At 49.5% G+C, this 24354-nt stretch overlaps 1 protein-coding gene across 4 annotated transcripts; it reads left to right on the forward strand.

The window, feature by feature from the left end:
- The first annotated feature begins 32 nt into the window (after nucleotides 1–32).
- On the forward strand, nucleotides 33–23746 carry ATXN7L2 (ataxin 7 like 2). Of its 4 annotated transcripts, none has more exons than XM_083509434.1 (11): nucleotides 33–219; nucleotides 3945–4013; nucleotides 6304–6408; nucleotides 8554–8758; nucleotides 11406–11704; nucleotides 12750–12832; nucleotides 15296–15540; nucleotides 16041–16233; nucleotides 16773–16894; nucleotides 19569–20445; nucleotides 23601–23746. In XM_083509434.1, exons 1-11 carry the CDS (start codon nucleotides 78–80, stop codon nucleotides 23613–23615), a joined length of 2355 nt encoding a protein of 784 aa, XP_083365560.1. In that variant the 5' UTR covers nucleotides 33–77; the 3' UTR covers nucleotides 23616–23746. The 4 variants fall into 4 exon arrangements, with proteins under 4 accessions (XP_083365560.1, XP_083365559.1, XP_083365561.1 ...); XM_083509433.1 differs by having other exon boundaries at nucleotides 35–219; nucleotides 19566–20445; XM_083509435.1 differs by lacking the exon at nucleotides 33–219 and adding an exon at nucleotides 444–583 and having other exon boundaries at nucleotides 19566–20445.
- Nucleotides 23747–24354: the final 608 nt, after the last annotated feature.

Raw genomic sequence — 24354 nt, forward strand, 5'->3', positions numbered from 1 at the left:
CCCGTGGTGCGCGGAGCGCGGGGCGCCTGCGCACTGGGCCGCGGCCAGCGGGGAGGGCTGCGCGTTCCCGTGCGGTGATGGCGGTGCGTGGACGCGCGGCGGTGGTAGCAGCAGCAGCAATGGCTGCTGTGGATCGGCGGCTGCCGAATCTCGATGACTTCGCGGGGCAGAGCTGGAGCGCCTGGGTGGAGAGGGCCGGGCCGCCCGCTGCCGAGACAGGTGAGCGCGCCCGCCCTGCCCGCGGGCCCGGAGGCGGCGGCAGGCGGCGGGGAGCAGGGGACCCTCCGTCGCCGTTTCTGCTGCCGCCGCCGCCGCCGTCGAGCTTCCTCCCTCCCTCGCCTCCCCTCCTCCTCCCGCGCCCCCTCCCTCACCCCGCCCGCCCCAAACAAAGGAGCCGCCGGGTCCTAGCGCCGCCTCGCTTCCCGCCCGGTGGAGCCTGCCTTCCTTTTCCTGCTGCTTCGACCGGGTTTCCTAGGATCTCTCGATCCCCCTAATGGGATCCCCTCTCCCCCAGCCTGATTTCACCAGGGGCATGCTGTGATCAAGGCAGGATCTTTGTCCCACGCGTTTCCCAGCTCCTTATGTGCTTCTCGTTCCTACTTTGATCCCTTATTACACGAGCATGGCTTTTTTGTGTGTGTTTTTTAAAGCCATATTCGCAAGATTCCCCGGACTTTTGATCTCTTCTGTCATCGAGCCCACGATTGTCTCCGAAACATGCTATGTAAAGGCTGCGTGACTTGTCTGTTTATAATTTATTTATTACATAGTGATCTCACCAGGTTTCCTAACATTTGCGCCTTGACTCTCGTGCACCTCGAGCCCTCATGTCGACTGCTTCCATTTCACCTGGGCATTCTTTCTTCCTGATCTCCACATATTCACTTTTTCTGTTTCCCCCCAAATAACACGCACTCTTGAGGTGCCACTGGAACACTTGTGGGCAGCAAGCGTTCTTGATCTTCTGTGACTCCCTGGATAGTATGGGTCTTGGTCATCTTCTAGGTGACCCCTGACCACTTTTGTTTTTCTCTTCCTCCCCCCTTTTTAACCACATTTCCCCCATCGGTCTTGATCTTTAAATCCCGTTACAGTTTTCCTCAACTGATTCCTTTCAAAGTGCTTTCAGCAACCCACCGTTTGCTGTTCACCCCCAGCTGTGCTGCATTTCTGGATTTCCTCTTGTTGAAGTTGTTCCATTTCCATTAGGATCTGTGCCTAGGCCTTTGAAACTGGTCCCCGCCCATCCATCTGCTTTGCCTTCCTTATATCTTCTCTTCTGCCTTTTACATGAAGCTCTTTTTTGTTTTGCACTGTTGACCTGGCCACTCAGTTTACCACTCGCTAGGATTTCCCCTTTTCTCTTGAAAAACTGCACACCCTCCTCCCTGACATCCTGATTTGGCATCCCTATGCTCCCCCCCTTCTGTCTTGTCCCTTGCTCTGTTGCCCTCCTTTACTAAGGGGGTGGTGGTATATCTGTATGAAAATGGTGGGTGGATGGATTGGCCCCTTGTGATTTTTGTCCTTGGAATCCTAGAAACCGCTCGGGAGCACCTCCCTAGAATGTTTGACTTTCTCAAGTGCAGCCTGATGGCAGACTCTAGAAGGGGCGGTGAGACTCAACGGAGCTGTCCCTGGTGATGCTTTTTATATTGTTGAGCTTCTCCCATCCCCCTCCATTATCTTCCCTTTGCACTTGATATAGTTAGTGCTTCGTATGTTTCCTCATCTACTTCCAGCTCCAACAGAGTTTACATAATGACTCCTGTGTTTTCAGGGATTTAAGAAGCAGGTTGTAAATTGTCCTTTGCAGACAGCTTCCTGTTGCTGTCTGAATGGATTGTTTTTATTTATTTATTGCTAATAGATATGGAATGGTAAGGATTTCGTAGATGGGGGGAGAGCTTGCTTAGTTTCCACCTTTTGCCCCCACCCTGTCTCTTGACAGGTTGTGGTATGGGATTAATTGTATGTGCGTTTTAATTCAGTTAGGGTTTTTTTCTGTTTTTTTTAAAGAGAGAGGGAGATTAATGTTCTTGGTGTCAATGCAATTTTTAAAATAAAAAAAACGCACAGCTATTTTGGATTTCCGTTTTGTATTTTGATGCTGAAACAGTTGATGCATTGTAACAGGTACATCTTGTCTTTGTGAGGGCACCATGTAGTGTGAAATCTATTAAATGCAAGTGGAGTATCATGTCATGGTTAAAGCACAGGAGTCAGGACTTTGGGGACCAGCTCTGCTACTTGCTTTCACACTGTTAATTTGGAGACAAATCAGCCCCTTGTGCCAGATCCCTCCCCACAATTAGTAGTATTTGATCTGCATCGCAAGGAGTTTGCAGGCATTTCATGAATGTCTGTGAGCTTCAGGTCGATGTGCAGACAGAAGGAGTTACGGCAGCCTTTGCCAACCTGATGCCCTCCAGATTTTTGGCCTACAACTCCCATCAGCCCCAGACTACACAGGGAGTTGTAGTCCAAAAATCTGGAGGGTACCAGGTTGGTGAAAGCTGAATGGGGGCGGAAACATTAGTTCTGAATCCCATGTGTTTGATTTCTTATATGCATGTTGGGATTAGGTTACAAACCACATCATTCTAGGCATTTGCTTACACACACAAACACAGCATAATAAGAAAATGGTTCTGCTATAATGAAAAGCTTGTCAGCATTAACATGTTTCTAGGGAAATATCACTGATGTTGTGATCGAAACTATAATATAATTTGGCATTGGCAAGGATTTGGCTTCCGGAACTGAAAACCAGGGGTATCTCTTTAACTCAGAATTTGGTGATTCCGTTTCAAAGTCCACCTTGGGGTGTCTTTCTTTGAAGCTTTGTGTTCCCAACTAGCAGAGCAGAAAAGCTCATGTGAAAGGTATATGGAATAGAAAGAGCTGTCTCTCATCCCCTGTCATGCAAGTATGCCCCCTTTCTGCGTGCATATACACCTGGGCATGTACAGAATTCTGGTGGGCCGTGGATATTTGAATGCCACCCTTTGAAATGGGAAAACAAGAGTTTGTAAAGCAGCTAGTCTCAAGTGGAGTTGAGAGAGCCACATTTCTACCCTGCACATTGTATTTTGGAAAGGAGTCAGGGGATGGTGCTGTGTGCTTGTCATTGTCTTCCAAACACCTCTTGATTGATACGGATTGGCAGAGCAGTTCTGCTGAAGCAGCAGGCAGTGGAGTCTGAGACTCAGCAAGTCCACTACTGTATGTTTGCAGAAGCCCTGGAACATCTGCCATGTTAGCTGAACTGATTCTTAGGGATCCTTGTTCTCTTGGCAACTTTTAAGACCTGGAGTTTTAGGGCAAATGGAAATGATTGTTCTTAATCTGCTCCCCTATGAAACTCATTGAGTGACCTTGGGCACATTGCATGCTTGGCCTAACCTTTTTTCGCAGGGCTGTTGTGAGTATAAAATAGAATACCCCTGCAAATACCTCCTCAAAGCCTGTATACATGTATAGTAAAAAATTTCAAAGAGGGGTCAGGACCGTGCATGCTATGTTTATTCTTATGGGGTTTCGAAGAGGGGAAATCCTGATCTACAGATTTACTGGTCCCAGTGTCCTGCCTGCTGAGGCTTGCAGATGGATCTTCTCTGTTCTGGGTCACAATGTGACCTACATAACACTACATGACAAGTTTGAGGAAGCTGCGACTGGAATAGATGCTTTTCCTGAGCTCTTTTCAAGCCTATTAAGGCCTGCAGTCCTAAGCATGCTTACTTCCTAGTAAGTCTCATTGCATTCAGGTTGATTTGCTTCTATGTAAGCATTACTTCGAATCGTGGTGGTGGTGGGGGGGAGAGAATGATTCATCTTAATGTGTCTAGATGTCGTGGGTTCTCAATAGCTTTGTTGGATGATGGATCTGCAAAGGGTTATTAGTGTTGCTGATGGGATTTCTTTTTCTATGTATCTATTAGGGTCTGATGTGGAAGAAAACGGTAGGAATGGGAGCAAGAAGCTGGATGCAATGACCCTCATTAAAGAAGGTAAGAACAGACTTCTTTGAGTCTGACTTGAGTTGTTGAGACCTCTGCCCTGTGTCTGGTGAATGCTTTGCAGAAGAGAGAAGTGCAAGGGCAGCTGGGAGTTCTGTGTGTGTGTGTGTGTGTGTGTGTGTGGTGTAGCAGTCATTGCATTCTCACACAGCAAGTGACCCTTAGATGAAAGCATCCTGACAAAAGCAGAAGACAACTATCCCTTTTGATAGCTGCATTCGCACACGCCACCAAGGGCTGGCATTCTGGCCCCAAGAGCTAGTCTGGCTATACCTTACTAGAGCTCAAAACCTTGACTGGGTCTTGGAATATGATGGATGAAGTCTCTCGTAGTTCATCAGGAAATTCATACTCTTCCAAGCTTAGACTTGAATACATTGCATCTTCCGTGACCTATGAATGAGTCTGTGGACTTTGCCTTGAGTCCTGTCGTGATCCTCTGCAGCCCTGTCCCATACCCAACATTTAGTTATAGGGATTTAGCAAGCGTTTCGGGATAACCGAAAGCTGCGGAACTTTCACATACATGTTTCTTTGCTTTGAGAACCCTTTGCCTCCATGGTTTCTAGCAACATGATGTTAAGAGACGTCCACAACAAAAGGCCCTTGGCTTTCCACCCCTTCCTGCCCACAGCCTCCCTCCTGATCAGCCCATATGACTTAGACCACAGCATGTCACAAAAAGCAGCCAGAGCAATAGCTGCTGATGGACTCATGCAAATGAGCCATGTTTCTGTCTGTGCCGCACCGGCCAAATTTTTTCCTGAGCTGGAATATCAGCCGTGCTCTGGCCACCAGCAAAACATGCTCACAAAGAAAGGATTCCAGGTGCGACTCCAATATAGTAGGATGGGTGAAGATGTGCTGACTCTCCCCATTCCACTCTCTTTCTCTCTCTCAATGATTGTTAGGGGGGAAAGACCCTGAGCCACCATCTGTCTACCCTCAATCAAGAGATCAGAAAGTCTCTTCTCTGTGTGTGTGTTTCTCAGACAAGTCTTGGGTGGTGGGGGCAGGGTGGAGATTCACATGGAAGGTCCTGCTTGCAGCAGAAGGTAAGAAGGGTCGACTTCCCCAAGGATATCAGGTCTTTTGTGGGACCCCTGCATGGTGGCCTGTATTTTTCCTAAATCAAATTCGTCACACTAACTCCCTCCCTGGGCTTTTTCAGCAGAGCCCTTGGAAATGTGAGCTGCCACCTGTCCTCTCCACTGAGCTCCCCAGCCAGAGTTTCCAGATGAGCTTCTGCTGGGCTTTCGTCCTGCTCTTTTCTGCGCTCACCCTCAGCCCATAGTTAGTTTGAGCCTTGCCCCTCCCCTCCTCTCCCTACAGCTCCCCTCCCCTGCCCTGCTGCCCTCGGTCTTTTTTCATTGCTTCCCAGCCTGTCTGTGTCTCTTTGTTTTCCCCTTTTTCTGCCACCCCAGCTGTGCTAGGAGGTGGGGCTGCCTCCTGACAAAGTTGGAGCGTGTGACGGCCCCATCACCCAAGGATAAGCGATTGTTCTGCTGCCTTTTTGTGTGTGTTTGCTAAAACGTGAGCCCACGTCTCAGGCCTGGGAGAAGTGGGCTGTGCCTGAACCAGCAGGCTGGATGGGGGAGGCTGCCTTGCCCAGTGGCTGTTCTCTGAACTAGACAGCCATTTGCGCAGATAAGTCTTGACATAAGTCACATGTAAAATAATTGTGTATATCTTTGCTTGTGCAGCTCGGTGCCATTGGAGCGTTGGGCTGCCAGTCAAGCGGTTCCCCCAATTCACATCTAGGTGCTGCATTGGCTCCGTAATATACCACATGCTCTGCTCTTATAAGAGCCCAGTATGAAACTCCTTGTATCTGTGCTTGAAGAATCTTGGGGAGGCAGCCAAAGAGGGCTTTGTTTGATGGAACAATGGTCTAAGTCTGTATAAAAGCTCCTTCTGGCATTATGAATGGATGACCTGCTTTGCAGTCAGTGTCTCCTTGATCTTTCAATCCTGCATGACAAGCAGCCTGGTACTTATTCCCAGTTTGCAGCTGGGAAAACTGAGGATGGAAGTGTGAGGCATGCTTCGTGCCACCCCACCAGACAGTTGTGGCAGGACCACGCAAACATGTGCCTCTCAGCTCTCTTCCTTTCTAAGCTACCTGGCGGACTTTTCTTCTTGTTCCATCTTTTGTCAGAATTAATGGTGGGGTGTTGTTAACGCTATTATTTGAAGTGTTTCTGAGCCTGAAGAACAGACAAAGTTTCACGGGGCTTCTTCCAGGGTGCTCTCTCATCACTCGCCTCTCTTGTCCTTTCAGACATGTCTATCTTTGGTCACTGCCCAGCTCACGATGAGTTCTACCTGGTGGTGTGTAACCACTGTGGCCAAGTGGTCAAACCTCAAGCCTTTCAGAAGCACTGCGGTAAGCGAAGCAGCCAAAAACTGCCAATTGAATTTCTGTGGCCTCTGGATGGAGAGCTGTGAATTAGGGCTGCTTGCTGCCGCCTCAGGCACCGGCCCAGTGGGTGGTGCCTAGGCTTGAAAGGCCCTTTTCTGTTTTCCTCCTGAAAATGGGGGCCGGGGTGGGGGAAGAGGAAGGTCGTCTTCGCTTGAATTTCTTTTCAACCAGCGAGGAAGCCGCTGCGAGGGCAGCAAGCAGCCCGAGAGACGGAAAGGCAGAATTCTGGTCATGCTAGGGTCGCTTCCGATGTCACAACTTTGCCCTTTGGGGAAAGAATGCGGGGAGGCAGTTAGGAAAGGGTCGTACACACATCAGGTAACATCAGAATGGAGAGACACTTGAGCTGCGGGCAAGAGCCCTAGCTCACAGGTAGAGCATCTGCTTTGCCTGCTGAGCAGGTTCAGTGCCTAGCATCTCCAGGTAGGGCTGTGAGAGTCGCTTACCTGAAATTCCAGGGATCTGCTACCAGTCAGTGTTGACCATTCACAGCTAGATGGGCCTTTGGTTTGACTTGGTATGAGGCGATTTCCTACGTTCCTGTGATGTCCCATCTCGAAAGGAGACGGGCCATAACTGAGTGGCTCAGCTTATGCTTTGGGGAGAACGTCTCAAATTGAACCTCTGGTTGACTCAGCCTTCCCCAACTCGGCGCCCCCTGGATGTTTTAGCATAGCACTCCCATCAGCGGGGGAGCGGGCACAGAAAGGAACCTGTCAAGAGGGCACTGACTTGGGGAAGGCTGCCATAAAGGGTAACAGGTACAGGATCTGGCAAATATATCTCTGCCTGAAAACCATTGCCCTGCAGATGGGTCATTTCTGCTCTAAATGGACCGTTTGTTCCTTCTCTCCTTCATCCCATCCTCCCAACAGACTTCTCTCCCTTCAGCCTTTACACTAGTGACTTAGGCCCAGCCGTTTTCTAGCTGCTTCTCCTCCCAAGTTCTTAAAGCACAACGAAGGAAATCTAACATTAAGCAACCTCCTCTCGCCACCATCTGTGAATGATTTGTCCATATCCAGACTTTTTCCTTTGGCCTGGTGCCCTGGGGCAGGGGGGGGGGAGCAGTAATCTCGCTGGGATTGTCCAAGGCCATCCGCCTGCCTTTGAAAGGGGTTGTTGAGCAAGAAATGGGGAGAGCAGAGGGGCTGGAGATGGACTGCTCTAGCGACTCACCCTATGGAGCGGGGGCGGGGGGCAATGTACAGTCTGACCTCCTGCCAAGGAACCTGCAAAGAGGGTGGGGTAGGCTGGTATTTGTGTCCCAGGGCATGGCTTGAAGGTGCAGGATGCCGCAGCTCTGCTGAAGCCAAGCAGGTCTAGGCCTGGTGAGCACCTGGATGAGGGAACCCTATCCACACCATCTTGGAATTCCATCATGGGAGAAGAAGCAGGATATAAATGAACTGTGTTTATTTTATTTGCCTCCACAACTTCCCTTGGGCTTTCTGAATCAGGCCTCGAGGAACAGAATAGCAACACATAGATGGTGTGACAGCTAAGATTAGGCAGATTTCCAGCTGGTCCTGATTGCCCCCTTTTGGACCCTGTGCCTACTTCCTGGTGATTGACTATGATCAGGTTATGGGCCACCCTAAGTGGGAAATGGCTGTATGAGAGAGTAGCTGCTTGGCTGTCTGCTACCCACTCTTTGGAGCAGGTCTTGGAAGGATGTATTTTTGGAGCCCGCCTCTCACAGTTCTGTGGTGCAGAAAGGATTAGTTCCAAAATGTATGACTTGGTAAATTGGAGCTAGGAACCTCTAACTGTGAAGTTCTGGATGTAGCCACTAACTTTGGTTCAGCAAGTTCTCAACAGAAAGGAGAGACGGAGGTGTGGATACAGTTTTCTAATAACAGTATGGGGCTTCTGGAGCATTGCCCATGAAACCTTAAGGGGATCACAAATTTGGCACTGAGCACCATTTGAATAGTAAACCTCCAAATTTCGTATTAGAATAAAATCCATAAATTGGGTGCTTTTGCTTCCCATTTCTGTACTCCAGGCCAGTACTTGCCATTTGCAGTATGATGGCTGCCATCCAGATTCCCGCATTGGATATTTGATTGCAATATTTTCAGTAACAGCATCTTAATTCCCACCTAGAGAGACGACATGGACCTCCCAGCAAGCTCTATGGCCGGGTGCAGACCTCTTCAAATTTACAAAAGTGCCATGCGGTCAATGGGCGGTCCCTTGCCAGTGGAGGTCACGGATCCACCAAGTCCTGGCGGGAGAGGTCCCAGGGCTCCTTCAGTCAAGCCCAGCACACGCCTGAGAGGACAGACAAGATGTCAAAGGACAACCTCTGGTAAGGAGGGGTTGGGTTTGTTGGCAGGGGACCTTTCTGAGCTTTAGGATACAGAGCACAGCCCAACCAATTCTTCTTGGGCTGTATGGAATCTCACTCCATTGCTTTTGGGGGAAGCATCCCAGTGCTGTGTTTACTGGGGTGACTGGGGGAGAGGTATTGGAGAAATTGCGCCCTTCAGAATGGCAGGTGCAACCTGGTGTAATTCTCCATTTTGTAAGATGGTACGGGGAATCTACATGCAGCTCTAGGGATACTAAAGTTTTATTATCTAGGGATGCTAAAGTTTTACTTTTTGTTCTTTGTGTAAAAAGATAAGGGCTAAATTAACCTCTAGACCTGTGAAGCTAGAAGTAGTTTTTAATGGGTCTGAATGAATTCTATTACTGAGGTTATTTTTGGGGAGTGTTTTTATGGATTTTGATAAGTTTCATCTGGTTATTTTATTTATTTGTTTGTATTAAAATGCCTTCTCCAAGACAGTTACAACTTCACTAAAAATTGCAACAATAAATAACAAATTCAACAAAAAAGAATCTGAAAAGCAAGAGAAGGGATATAATCTGTTTCCCCCGATTTGATGTCCCCTTGATGGTTTTAGTCACTTTTAGTGACTCTAGGTTTGTTGTGGAAAGCAAGGCAGAATTAAGCAAACTTAACTAGTTTATTATAGGGTTGGGTCTGGCTACTGAGGGAACCGCAGTCTATTTCTAGAGACTCATGATGTCAGGTGGCCACCACAGTGGAGTACCGTATTTTTCGTCCCTTAGGACGCTCCGTCCCATAGGACGCACCTAGTTTTTTTGGGCGGAAATAAAGGAATTTCCCCCCCCTTTATTTCCCCCCCAAAACCAGGTCGGGGAAGCCGAACCAGGTCGAGGAACAGTGGGATGGTGGCGCTGTGCCTCCCTGCTGTCCCCCGAGCTTGTGGGGCTGGCTGATGTCTGCCCGGCGCGCTGGGCGTTCTGCTTCAGGGTGTCCTGCGCGCCGGGCGGCAGGCTGCTATCCGCAGCGTGGGGAGTCCTGCGGGGAACTCCTGCAGGGCTCCCCACGCTGCAGATGTCTGCCCGGCGCGAGAGGCGCTCTGCTTCAGGGCGCCCCTCGCGCTGGGCGGCAGGCTGCTATCCGCAGCGTGGGGAGTCCTGCGGGGAACTCCTGCAGGGCTCCCCACGCTGCGGATGTCTGCCCGGCGCGAGAGGCGCTCTGCTTCAGGGTGCCCTGCACGCCGGGCGGCAGGCTGCTATCCGCAGTGTGGGGAGCCCTGCGGGGAACTCCTACAGGCCTCCCCACGCTGCGGATGTCTGCCCGGCACGAGGGGTGCTCTGCTTCAGGGTGCCCCTTGCGCCGGGCGGCAGGCTGCTATCCGCAGCCTAGACAGCCCTGCGGGACCTCCCGCAGGGCTGCCTAGGCTGCGGATGTGTTCCCGAAGCGCCGGGCGCTCTGCTTTCAGCGCGCCCGGCGCTCCGGGAAGCAGGCTGCTATCCGCAGCCTAGACAGCCCTGTGGGACCTCCCACAGGGCTGCCTAGGCTGCGGATGTCTTCCTGAAGCCTGGAGAGCAAGAGGGGTCGGTGCGCACCGACCCCTCTCGCTCTCCCAGCTTCAGCGAAAGCCTGCATTTGCCCCATAGGACGCACCCAGATTTCCCCTTCATTTTTGGAGGGGGAACAGTGCGTCTTATAGGGTGAAAAATACGGTAATCCTGGTTTAAAGGCTGCTCTAAAGTTGAAAGGAGCCCCCTTCAATGCCCACTACTGGGGCATCTTTGCCGATGTGAGTGGAATAATAATAATAATAATAATAATAATAATAATAATAATAATAATAATAATAATAAAATTATTTATATCCCGCCCTCCCCAGCCGAAGCCGGGCTCAGGGCCGCTAACAACAATAAAACAGTACAAAAGTACAGCATAAACAACACTCTAAAATCATTCATTATAAAATTAATTAATTCAAGCCACTGGCAACCATTGGGCCAGAGCTCCGCAAAGATTGGCAAGGGAGGGAGTCAGGCTGTGCCCTGGCCAAAGGCCTGGTGGAACAGCTCTGTCTTGCAGGCCCTGCGGAAAGATGTCAAGTCCCGCAAGGCCCTAGTCTCTTGTGACAGAGTGTTCCACCAGATCGGAGCCACAGCCGAAAAAGCCCTGGCTCTAGTTGAGGCCAGCCTAACCTCTCTGTGGCCTGGGACCTTCAAGATGTTTTTATTTGAAGACCGTAAGTTTCTCTGTGGGGCATACCAGGAAGATGATCTGAAGGCACTTCAGAGTTTGCTTTCTTCATCTTGGTCTGTTGCTGATGGCCAGACACATTGTTGTTGCAGGACACTGGGAAGACCTGTGAGATTTGGCTGTTGGTGCCTTCCAAGATTCATGTGGTACCAATGTGGAAACTGCACCTGCTCTTTTCTTGTCTTTGCCTCTCCTTTTATTCACTCTGTCTGTTTGGCTGGCATCTTAAGGCTCCAGTTTTCATGTTTGGAGCATCAGCCCAGCTTCTTCTAATGTTCCTCCAGACACTGTGTTAGTAGTGTAGCTAGAACCCAATACGATGAAGACGTAAGAGTGTCACCTTGGTCAAATGAAGTGGGAGATGACCAATTTTTCCGATGTTTCTGACTTGTGGCTCTGCTTTGCTCTCTTCCAGTTTGTTTGTGCCTGTTGTGAACCTAGAGAAGATCTCCAGCCTTCCAAAGTCAGACAGCGATGGGATCAAGGCCCCCCCAAAGCTTTCTGACTCTGCCACCCCTAGACAGTCTTCTGCCAGCTCAAAAGAGACACTGGGCAAGCCCTCCTTAGTGGCGTCACCGAAAGAACCCCTGACGTCAGCCAAGGCCAGTGGCAACTCCATCATACCCACTGACGGCTTGAGCAGGAAAATGGAGAATGCTCCTGCCTTGGGAGAGAAAGAGACTGGTGCTGTGAAATCTCTGAAGAAGATGCCGCGTGAGTACCGTAGTGTCCTGTATCTGGAGGCAACATAGCATCTAGCCAAGGCATAGGGGGTTCCTTCCTGTATTCCATTTCACAGCAGAGCAGGCCTGGCTTCTGATATCGCCAAACAGTTTGGTAGCATTTCTGCACACGACATTATCTCCAAATTTCCCAAATTCTGGAAGAGTGGGCGTCAAAGGGAATACTGCCTGGGCATGCCACACCCTAAAATCCAGGTTCTTCCGAGCTTCCGCTGGGAGAAACGGTGGTTTACTCCCCAGAGAGGTATTTGAGGACTAGGATAGAACATTTGCATTGGACTCTGAAGTGCACCAGACTCATATCTCTGGATTCTTTTATCTGGAGCATGCTTTTGATTGATCTCCCTTGTTGGGTGGGCTACTTCGTTGGGAGCATACAGCGGGGGAAAGGGTTAGCAGAAAGCCAAGCTGCCAGCTTGATAGTCTCTGGCCAGGTGTATGTACCAACTAGCACCCTTTTTTTAAAGGGGAAGCGACCCATTTCAAATTGAAGCTGGGCATGCATAGCCAGTATGTCAGATCCCTCTCTTGACCAGGTTTGTGCACTTGGCCTCCAGGTGACTGGGAAGAAGGGGAACACTGTGCGGCTCAGTTGACCAAGGGAGACAGAAAGAGGAGTTTCCTGCCATCTTTTTCTTCTTCTCATGACCCCAAAGTATTTGTCTTCTCATGACAATAAATGCTGAATAAGAAGAGAGCCACCCACATCGAAGTAGTGATTGCTAAAGACAGAGCTGCTCACAGGATGCCCATAAAATAAAATTAAAAAGCAGCAGGAAAAGAAATATTGTTGGACAAATAACCTGTTTGTGCTAGTCTGACAGCAGGTGTCAAGAGTTCCTTGAAATATGGAGTTTTTGAATAAGGGCTTCCTTGAATGATGAGAGGGAAGCTGAGGCACTGGAAGGGGGAAGGCATAAAACCAGGCCTCAAGAAACATAGGAGGGGGGGGCAGGATGAGTGTCTTGTCTTCTGTTTTCCCGTCTGCATCTTAATTCTGTGTTTTGCTCCCACAGGGAAAGAATGTGACCTAAACAGGCAGTGTGGGGTGGTGAACCCCGAAACCAAGAAGGTTTGCACTCGGTTACTGACCTGCAAGGTATGATGCTTCATGTGATGAAATTGGCGTGAAAAGGGGGCAAAAGAGTAGTTCAGCATAAGAAAGAGTTTTGACCAGCCTTTGTTCCCCCCCCCCATGGGCCTCTTCCTTTGCCTGACAAAGGCACCTTTTCATTTGCCAAATCTGGAAATTTGGAAGCCAAAAGGTTTTGCATGCTCAGAAATGCTTCACCTGTTCAATGGTGGAAAGAGGCCCCTCCTGTGTGTTTTTCGTAGTCTTCCCCTCCCTGGTCAACACACCTTGCTGGAGTGCCCGTGGTCAGGGGTGGAGGAAGGGGGGTGCGGTGGGGGTGGTTCACCCCAGGTGTCACCACTCAGAGGGGTGACAAAATGCTGGGCGGCACTCACCGCGGGGCCTGCAGGCTCCTCGCTGCCCCAAACTGTCCACCCACCACCTCTCCCTCAGCTGTCGGGCGGCTGAGTGGGAGGAGACAGGCAGACTCCTCAGAGGCCCCGCGGAGCTTCCTGCCCCAGCTCGCCTCACCCCGTGGGCGGCTGGCCCCGTCCCTTGGCGCAGGGCACGTGCACCGCCCCAGGCGTCCGATCAGCTTGCTCCGCCACTGCCTGTGGTTTTCCAAGGTAGAGAGGCCTTTCTGCATAGCCCGTCCCCTGCTGCAAGCATAGCTTCAGTTCTGGGTGTTGATGTTCATCATGTTGTTGGGCTGTGGCTCCCACCATACTGGACCATTGGCCATGCTGGCTGGAGCTGATGGGAGTTGCAGTTCAAGAACATCTGGAGGGCACAAAGTTGGCTGCCCTTGATCTGCCAGCTTTATTCAGGTTCCTGAGCCCTATTGGCTGCCTACCTACTCTTAAGACTGTTGTGAGTTACTGGAAGCAAGTGGCCAATGAAGGAATTCTGCATTTGCAAGAAGGCTAGTATGTGCTGTGATACGGCTTACCTGTTGCTGCGCCGTCAACATCAGTCTGCCAACACAGATGCCTGCTTTGTGGCTTTGTGTCTGGCTGCTGTCAGGCATAGGATCAAGACTAGGTTCTAAAAGAAAAGAAGAAGTGGTCACCCTATCAAGTGGAAGCTCCTGACTCTCACTGGCAGGTGTGGGGAACCTTTGCCGGATATTTCTGAACTACAATTCCCATCATCCCTGGCCATTGGCCATGCTTTCTAGGGCTTGCTAGGGCTGATGGGAACTGTAGTTCAGCAGTGTCTCAACACCAGCTCTGTAGAAAAGTTCAAGTGGAAAATACTTTGCTATAAACCCGGGGACAGGGAATCTATGGCTCTTTAGCTGTTGCTGGACTACAGCTCCCTTCATCCCTGACCATTGGCTGTGTTGTCTGAGGCTAATGGGAGTTGGAGTCTGGAGGATGCCAGGTTAGGGAAGAGTCACCTAAGGTATAATCTGCTGGAAAGCTCTTAAATAAATGGGAGCTGTGCCAGAGCACTGAGGATGGTCTTGCTCAGCTCCTGTACATTGCAATAAAGCGTGCTCTGGAGAATTTCCCCGGGGGGAATTGTGCCTCTCATCTCTCTCTGGGAGGCAGCCAGGTATCATATATAGGGGGAAAACTTTGTAGCTTCAAGTTAACTTGGTTGAGGTAGTCTTAAGGCTCCATATAGACAGCTTTGTATTCTTACAGCCAGCTACCCTGTGTGAAGAATCGGAACTGGGGTTTCTCTGTTCCAAACATTCAGGACATTTGATTCAGGCAGAGGGGATATTGGGTGGGCAGTTTGAGATACGTGCTATAATGAAGCGTTACTAGTAAAATCCAGGCATAGCAGAAGTTGTAGCCAGGACAGCAAAACATAAGCAAGCTAAACACAGTGTGTCAAGTCATCCCCATGACAACACGGGGTAATTTCACAGTGTGCTTTTGCTGCAGCCACTGTAAATAATGTTAACCTTTTTGATGATCAGCTGCCTTCTACCCATAAGTCAGATTTATTCCAGGTGGGCCTGTTTAAAATCCAATTTAATAACTGTATGAGCTCTTGTTTTCTGCCCAGTGGTTCATCCAGCACTTGTCTAAGAGCCAGCCGCTTGGATTTATTGAAATGTTCAGTGGTTGAGAGCACCAGTTTCCCCATTGTAGCACCTTAGTGACCACGTGGGAAATTTCTTATTCGAAAGCCACCCGCCATGTAACGGTCTCTCCAATCCCCCGTCAGAGCTTGGCTTCTCATAAAATAGGCTTGAAAATGGACTTCTTCTCTGAGGTTGTTGCTTTTGTCATGCTCTGGTCCAGTGCTATTATTCTAGAAAAAGAGGTGCCAGAACTCACCATGAACACCAGCCTTGTTCTCTTATCATGGCAAAGGTGCCCACCTGAGACGTGCTGGAACTGAGTTCCGGCAAGTTCCGGCTGAAAAAAGCCCTGTTATTGTCACACCTCCATAAGCGAATGTCGTGAAGTCCTGCAGCGTTGGATGTGCTTGTCGCTTGTCAGCTGATGCCTCTAACCATTCTCTGTGCCTCAGATCCATTCTGTCCACCAGCGCCGTGAGGTGCAGGGCCGCGCCAAGGACTTTGACGTCTTAGTGGCCGAGCTGAAGGCCAATGCCAGGAAAGGCGAGTCCCCCAAAGACAAGAGCCCAGTGAGGAAGGAAGCGCCTTCTGAACGACTCTCGCAGGACTCCTCATTACTCTCACAGCCATCGCTGGTCCTGCCCAATGCCTCTCTTTGCCGAATAAAGCAACCCTACTCCCACTGTGCACTTTCCAGGTAAAACAAGGGCAGATAGTGTCCCAGGTAAAGCACGGGAAGGAAATTGACTGTGTAGTTTTCTAATTAAAGTTGTCTGGGAGATTTTTTGGCTCAACCACAGATGTGGACAGGACCTCAGAAAAGGTGGCACTGTACCACCTTCTGTACCACTGCAAAAGCAAACTCTATCCACAGATATTCAGTATCTACTATATGTTTTGGAAGTGGTTTGTTAGCCATACATTTGGACACTTCTTAAGATATAACCAGTTTTCGTACAATAGTTCCTGCGATCAAGGAGATGGTTTTTGTTTGTTTGGATACAGTGGGGTGCCATTTTGAATCCAAATGGCAGACAAAATCTTTCAAAATTGCACTAATTTTGAAGTTTCTTAGAATTCCTTAGCAGCAAGGGTCATATGTTTGCTAGTCCTAGTAAGGAAGCCAGTAATATTTCTACCACAGATTCAGGAAACTCTCCCCTTGAAGAGGGCTTTAACCTCCTGTGTTGCTTTTAGGTCTAGGGTTTCCTCAGAGAGTGAGCCCGATGACCTGCCTACCACCTCTAGCGAAGTCGACCACGGGCTCTACCCTTTTCCAGCACCCAAGAGCACTGGCCGGGTTTCGAGCGAGGAGAGTGAGGATGACGCAGTGGATGATTCCCGCAAGGTGGACTGCCATTATGCAACGCGGTCGCCACGCCCCCAGGCGGTAAGTGCCAGGCTAAAACTGGTGTGGCTCTGTGAAATGGGTCCTTTACACCTTTGGAGAAAAACGCTTGCCCCAAGTCTTGCAAGAAGAATGCCAAGGGGGAGGGAAATGTCAGATGCTTGGACAAATGAAGCTGCTTTTATACCATGTGAGACCACTGGTCCATCTGACCCAATGACATTTAGTAGAAGTTGTCAAAGGCTCCAAGAAGATGTATTCCTGAGTTCTGAGATCCCTTTAACTGGATACACCAAGGTCTAAACTCTGTGACCTTACACATGCTAAACAAATCCTCTGCTACTTACCTATGGGTTCAGTCCAGGATTAGGTTCGTTGCTCTTGTTCTGTTGATATCAATGAGACCCAGGTGTGAAGGGGTGTGTGTGGCGATGTTTTGCCTTCCTTTGCTCAGGTGATGAAGTGGGCAGAAGAAACAACTCTCTTGGTGTTAGCATCCCATCGCCATTTGCAAAAGGTTTGCGTGATTTAATATTCTTAATGCCTTTTATCCCTGCTTCCATCTCCTCTCCCCACAACAGTTCTGCACTTTTGGAAGCAGGTTGGTGAGCCCTGGATGTTACGTCTTCAGTCGACGGCTGGATCGGTTCTGCTCTGCACTCAGTTCCATGCTAGAAAGACATCTCAGCTCACACATGTGGAAGTAAGTAATCCTAGGGGGAAGTAGAGAAAATCCTGTGATGAATTATGGCATATTAATGCCCCTTGCAAACAGCTGAAGATGGGTGTGTGTGTTGCCCTTGTTTGCACTTAACACTAAGCTATGGCTGATTAAAACTGGGTTTATTAAACCATGGTTTGTTTGATAATAATAATAATAATAATAATAATAATAATAATAATAATAATAATAAAAAATAAATAATAATTTATTTTTTATATATGATCATCCAAACTCTGCCCAGCAGCTTAACTATTGCTTGTTTACTGCCAACATGTCTGAAGCCATGGTCTGTTATTGGCTTATGAACCTTTGTTTGTTTTAGCTATGGCTTGGTGTTACTGTGAACCCTTCTGAACCATGGTTTGTTTCACCACCCCACCTTGGGGCGCTACAAAGTCCTCTGAGGCAAAAGCAATTGGAAAACAAACCAAATTTCAGAGAAACAAGTTTGTATGATTGTTTGCGGGTCAACTCCCGATTGCCTCCTGCTATCTTCCCGACACTTGACATTGCTGCTGTTTACCAGGACATAGCAGGGTAGCGGTGAGGTCTAAATATATTTAGAATGGAGGCTACAAAACATAGTGTTTTGATGAGATGTGGTATTTTGTTGGAGTGTGGTCCCCCCCCCCAACCTTTGCATGTCTGTCCCATGTGTTTATCCATTTTTCTGTTCCGATAGGCACTCCAGATGCTGTTAGATTCAAACTCCCATTACCTCCTGACCATAGGCCACACTGTCTGGATCGGACAGGAGTTACTGAGTCCAACACCACCTAGAAGTTCCCATCCTTGTGTTCAGAAATCTAATCCCCCGTTACGGAATCAACTGACCTAGTTGATTCAGAAATTGAGATCTCCTTCCTTTTATAACCTGCCTTTGCATCAGATTATCAGGCTGGTTCATACTAAAACAACGAAGTAGTCAGTGCATAAAGAGCTAAGAACAGCAACTTTATAAATCAACATTAAAAAATGGATTGTATTCCAAGGGTTAAAAGGGGGGTTGCTGGCACTTCTGATCCGTGCCGCCTGCCAAGCCCCGTGCGCTCTTGTTCGCAAACCCTGACAATCATCAGGGCTTGCAAAAAGCCACACACAGGGCTTTGAAGCCACAACAACCAGCCAACTGTCGGGGCTTCAAAGCAGCTCGCGCAGTCTGCTTATGCCTGTCTCGTTTTAATTTCAAACCACGCAGGTGAAAATGGGTCACCTGCCATTACCGAGGTGTCAGGTGACTGACAGACGGGTGGCCCCATGGGTGTAGGGGTGAGGGAGATAAGGGTCCAGCCCATTCCTGCATCCTGTTTACATGGTCATTATTGAGAGATGCAGCAACATAGGGACCTGCCTTACACAGAGGCAGAATCCTAGGATGATCTCGCTTGGTATAGCACTCTGCACTGATGGGCTGCCTTAGTCCTTCGGGGTTTCAGGCAGGGCTGTTTCCTAGATGGCAAGAATTGGACCTGGGACCATGCAGACCATGGTGTCTGCCACTGAGCTTCAATGGCCTTTTCTCTCGGGCTTTAAAGCTACAGCAAAAGAGCACTCAGTCTCTTCAGAGGCTTTTTTGAACCATTCATTATCACGACACGCTCAGGGTTTGTTTGTCCTGGTAGTGGAGGACGATTTGCCTGAGGTTTGTCACCCTTGGCAAATGTTCATCCGTCTCCCAGCTGCATTCCACATGGGACTTGCTGGAGCAGTAGAAGTGACAGATTGGGTGTTTGCATTTCCTGCATTTTCCCCATTCCTTATCTCTTCGGCAGAAGTGGTGCCTAGAGAAGGGACATCTGGACCCTTGGCAATAGCTTAACGACTGCATTCGTATCCCCCTCCTTTTTCTCCAAGGAGTTCAAATGAGAAACAAAAGCATGCTTCTTGTGTGGTTGGCGGCGGGGAGATGGGAATGTAGAAAGCCCCCCCCCCCCCGCCCAGCCAGATCCTATGTTACTTTACTAAGAAGGGAGCCCCACTGTGCTCCCTGTGACTTCCTCCAAAATATGTGAGCCTATGCTTGCAGCTGAACTCCACGTTTGACATCCCTCCCCCTGCAAATGGACGTAAAATGTGGATGTGCTTTTAAGCACCTATTAAGCACCCGTGTAAAAAAGAGCAGCGCATGCAATTATGTTCCCAGTCCACAGCTTTGCCATCAATCACTCTGCACAACGGTTGCCGAGCGAAGCGTTGCGTTCCTCCGGCTGACCTCGTAGCCGTGGTTTTTTGTCGGGGCTTTCGGTCCCCCTCGTCTCCAGTAGGTGGCGCTGGGCTGTCAGGTTTGACGCCGCCGCATCCTTTATGGATGGCTGCACTCATCTGAACAAAGGGAAAACAAAACACCCCGGTTCTGGCGAAGGGGAAAGAGGAGGGTGGGTGGTGGCTGCCTGCGTACGCCTGGGTGTGTTTGCAGGTGTCGACGTCAGGGGTTTAGAACGGGATAGCAACCCAAGCCAAAGAGGGAGGCTTTGGATTTGAGAGCGGCAGGGTGCGACGTCATATCTGGAACCTGAAAAAACAAGGGAGCCCATGAGGATTCTGGTTTTACGATCCAGCATGGAGGGCAAAAGGAACAAGAGCTGAGGGTTGGAGGGGTTTTTCCAAAGTCAGGTCTTCTTAACTCTCTCTCTCTCCCCCCCCCAACCAGAAGGATCCCTCCCGCTGCTGACCATCCAATTCTGTCCACACCACCCCCTGTTCTTCTGGGCTTCTCCACATCCAGCACTTCTCAGAATTGCAGCTCCTCCCTGGTGTGCAGCCTCCCCCACAGCCTCCCGGGCAGGACCTCGGTGTCTTGCGCGGCTTCAGCCACCGTGGCCTCCAGGGACAGCCGCAGCCACCACAGCATGAACTATGCAGTGGGGTCACCCCACGCTGCAGCCGCCTGCAGCCAGTCGGACTGCATGGGCGGGAGCCAGTCCATTACCTCCCCACTCCCGGCCAACACCCCTTCGCCGTCCTTCAGCAAGTTGCCTTTGACCAAGGCCAGCAAGTCCTCCAAAGCCAAGGAGGCGGCGGCTGGCAGCGCGGAGCCAGAGGCCTTGGCCCGGAAACGCAAGCAGTCTCCCGGGGCCCCCGCTAGCCCTCCGTACAAACAGACCTGTTTCCTCGATCTGGGCAAGAGCAAGGCAGCTGGCTGCCAGGTCTCCCACCCACCCGCCAAGGCCAAGCCATCCATTATCTCCTCCTCCTCGACTCTTTCCCTGAATGGAACCGTCTCGGCCGGAGCCAGGATTAAGAGGGTCAGCCATCTGGACTGCAGGGCTCCCGGCCACGTCCCAGTCAAAGCGTCGCAGCTGGAGAACCGGGCCTCCTCGCTGAATGGGCCAAAGGCACTGCAAGCCAACTGCATCTCGGATGAGGAGGCCAAGCGACGCAAGAATACAGCCACCTACTGTAGGCCGATGAAGGCCAGGCACTCCCCCTCCCCCTTGCCTTCCTCTTCCTCCTCTGACTTGGGTGGCTCTGTCCGAAGGAAGAAGCCAGTTGTCTCCTTGGGATTTGAGGAGAAGCAGAACACAATGAAGGTACGTTCTTTGCACATTCTTCTTCTTCTTCTTCTTCTTCTTCTTCTTCTTCTTCTTCTTCTTCTTCTTCTTCCTTTGTCTCTCAGCTTTTCCACCAAGGAGCTCAACATAGTTCTCCCCCCTCCTCATTTCATGCCCACAACAACCCTCTGAGGTAGGTTAGGCTGAGAGACAGTGACCGACCCAAGGTCAGTGAGTTTCATAACTGAGTGGGGGATTTGAACCCTGGTCTCTGAGGCCCCAGTCCGACACTCTAACCACCACCCCACACTGGATCGTCTGCCTCCAAAGGATTGTGTCGGCTGCCTTTTCTCCCTCGCCAGAGTTTTGACACAAAGTCTGCACACTTGTGTTTACTGCTGCAAGGTTGACTGCTTCATAACTCCATGACATGGCATATAATGGTCCCCAGAAGCTAATAAATTTATAGCAACACACACACCAACTCTGTTGTAGTCCATATGATAAGTTTTGGGTAGTGTTCAAGAGAGTGCGTTTAAAATGGTGTTGGGTAAGGAATGTTCAGCAGTGACTTTTGTTGCGTCATGCTCCCTTTTGTAGCTTGTTGGCTAACATCCTCCTTATGGGGTCTGTGGCAGATAGTTCGAAGGAAATGTTGGCCCAGTGTGCAGCCGCTGTGTGGAAAAGTCAAGGTCCTTCTTAGAGCTCCTTAGGAAAGGTGTCATAGATACAACAGCCAGTATTGTAACGCCTTTATAAAGATCTATGGTGTGACCACATTTGGGGTGAATGGTGGAAGAGTCAGCATAGAGAAAAGGAAGTACTTCACACAGTTCATCATAAACAGGATAATTAGCTGCCTCAATATTTGATGCCAGCCAACTTTGATGGCTAGAAGCAGGTTTTGTTCAAATGCATGGAGATAAGGTTTCCAGTGGCTTCTACTCAGTATTGACTTTGTAGTTCCTCCTTCCTCGGAAGCCCATTTGCTGGGGAACAGGATTGCAAAGTGGCTATACTGTTCCCCTGTTCCGCTTATGGATTTCCCATAGGGATCTACGTGGCCATTGTAGGAAACTGGGCAGCTAGGCTAGATAGCTGTCTGATCTAGCAAAGCTGCTCTTGTGTTCTTACAATTTCTACAGCTGTATCCTGGTGTGTGTGAGAGAGCAGTGCCTCAGTCAATTAAACCTTCAATTGATTGATCAGTGAGAGCCAATTTCCATCTGTGGGTCTGAGATCTAAGTACACAGGAATGTTGTATATGTATATATTTGTGGTTGCTTTGATTCAGGTGTGGTGGTGGAACAGGGGGTGAAAAATGAACCATTAAAGGCAGTCTTTCCTACCAGTGAGCTTAAGTTTTGCTTTATTAGATTATATGGCACTTAATAAATTTCTATACCACTGAGTAACAAACCTGTCTCAGCAGTTCTCTCATACTTCATTCATTTATTAATACATGCACCTAATATTGCTTCATGGAAACATAATTAAATTTAAATAAATTTGCAATCAGTTAAAAGGCAAATGATTGATTTAGCATTATTTCATTGGTGGACCAGTTCTGATTTTTATCAAAGCCTTAGGAATGAGGCCACTGGTATCCTATGTAAAAAATAAATAAATGCACGGTAAGTGAGTTGATGCTTTTATTCAGCTAATTTGAAATACTAGAAGTATTCAAGTTGCATAGAAGACCTTTTAACTGCTTGGGCAGAGGGTGGAGAAGAGAAATAATATATTAGCTAAGAGTGACACCTTTCCTCCACTTCTTTAGTCTTAAGCAGCTTCCTAGCATGTAGATGCACTGATTTAGCTTTACCTGCTGAATAAATTCTTGCTAAGCTGCAGTTAAAGGACACAGATCTCCTGGGCGGGGGTGGGGAGCGGAGGGAAAGATGGCAACCCCAGCTAGGAGCACTTTTAAGATAAAGGGTAGAAATGTTTAGGAAGGAGATACGATAATTATATTGAGGCTATTTGGGTTTTGCTCAGAGGTACAGTTTCCACGAATTCCCCAAAATGAAACTGTAGTGATGGAGGGAGTACAAAGCAAAGCACGAGAACACAGGAGCCCTGCTGGATCAGACTAAAGGCCGATCTGGTCCAGCGCTCTGTTCTCATAGTAACCAGCCAGATGCCTCTGAGAAGCCCACAGGCAGGTTGTGAGCACACCAGCCTTCTCCTGCGCTTGTTTACCAAGGAGCGGAATTCAGAGGCGTAAGACCTTCAATCCCAGAGGTAGCCCAGAGCTCCGATTCCTAGCAGGCATGACCAAGGTTGTTGTCCCTGGTATCTAGCAGCTAGCAAGAAATTACCCCTGAAGGCGAAGTTTCCAGTGGACTGAGAACTGTTGATAAGACTATGGATGAAGAACGTGTGGCCTTCCTGATGCTGTTGGACAACAACTCCCCATCGGCCCCAGGGAGCATGGCCCAGCGGTTGGGGATGATGGGATCTGGAGTCCACCAACATCTGGAGGGTCACACAGTCCCTATCCCTGCTGTTGAAGGGTCACCCTCCATGAATTTGTCTAGCAGGAGGCTGTAGCAGCCTCTGGCCTTTCTAGTTCCCTCTGGCATTGCTCACTTGGCTTTATGCAGCCATGTGGGGAGGAGCTGCTGAGAGATCACTCGCATGCCATTGTGATGCATCTTAAAATGGGACTCCTGCTTTGATTCATTCTTGCAGAACCCTGGATATCACATGGGATGATAGGCATTATCTGCGGAACTGTAATTTCCAAGTTCCTTTATTAGAACCTCGGCACATCTAACCCTGCATCCGCTGCATCAGGCCAAAGGCTCATCCAGTCCAGCGTCCTGGTCTCACAGTGGCCAACCAGATGCCTGTGGGAAGCCCACCAACAGGGCTTGAGCACAGCAGTATTCTCCCCACTTGTGATTCCCAGAAACTGGTGCTCGGTGGCGCCCTGTCTTTGACGGGGGGGGGGGGGCAACGTAGCTCCCATGGTGCCGTGCAATCCCATACAAAGCTCTTTCCCCCAATTAATAAAAGGTTGCCATGTCAAATACCCCTCTAATGAAGTTAGAAGCATGGCTGCTGCTCTTTGTGATTTCAGATAGGTGCTGGTTGCAGCCCTGGCTGTAATAGACACTTTGCTGCGAATGGTGCTACATAAACTGTCACCGTCTGCACTGACACCCTCTCTTCTCTCTTCTCTTTTGCAGTCAAAAGCGCATTAACAGCAAGTGCCTGCATTCTGCAGAAGGAGCCAACAGCCTGAGAACTCTGCCCTGGGTCCGACTCAAAGCCTCTTTGCTTTTTTTATAACTTTATAGTATTTTTTTAAAGGAAAAAAAAACCCTCTAAAATACCTCAAGACTCCTCCTGTTCTTTTCCTGCTTATTTTTTTTTTTAAGGGGCTGGGTGGGATGTGAAGGAGGAGAGAGGGAAAACTAAACACAAGGGAAACCGATAGAAATGCAGCCAACGTGTGGCTTGTAAATGCGGTTGCAGGTGGAATGGCTGGGAGCCGTTTCAATGCCCATAATGAAATGGGGATGTTTTGTGGCAGTGTGGTTGTTCAAAGAGAAATGGGTGCTCCATGAGATGGCGAAGGCAGGGTGGGAGACCAACTCTGAAAGGCTTTGTGAGGCCATGCAGACACCCTTGGCAATCTGCTCAGGGGTGCCAGGGGCATTAGCTTCACATGCTCCTGAATGGCAATCGCCCACATCCCTGCTCCAGTCACCTGTGCTTCTTCTCCTCTGCCATCCCACCACTGCTGTGATTCTGCGCAGTGGCTCTCCCTGTCTCTCCTTGGCCCTTAAGTCCTGCTTTCTATTATGCAGGAATGGGGAACCTCGAGCCCAGGTCTCCCCTAGCTCCCAGCCAGACCCCTAGTTGCCCTGATTTGAACCATCCTTGAGTCTTTTTGCCTGGTTGGAGGGTATCCTTGAACTTGGATAATGCCTCTTGCTT

The sequence above is a fragment of the Podarcis liolepis genome (assembly GCF_965112155.1).
Source record: "Podarcis liolepis genome assembly, chromosome: 6".
NCBI classification, from domain to species: domain Eukaryota; kingdom Metazoa; phylum Chordata; class Lepidosauria; order Squamata; family Lacertidae; genus Podarcis; species Podarcis liolepis.

Coding starts and splice junctions, on each gene's coding strand:
- ATXN7L2 (XM_083509433.1), top strand. CDS start 78: ATGGCGGTGCGTGGACGCGCGGCGGTGGTAGCAGCAGCAGCAATGGCT. Junction 6,409..8,553: donor AGCCTTTCAGAAGCACTGCG/GTAAGCGAAGCA, acceptor ATTCCCACCTAG/AGAGACGACATGGACCTCCC. Junction 12,833..15,295: donor CTCGGTTACTGACCTGCAAG/GTATGATGCTTC, acceptor TCTGTGCCTCAG/ATCCATTCTGTCCACCAGCG.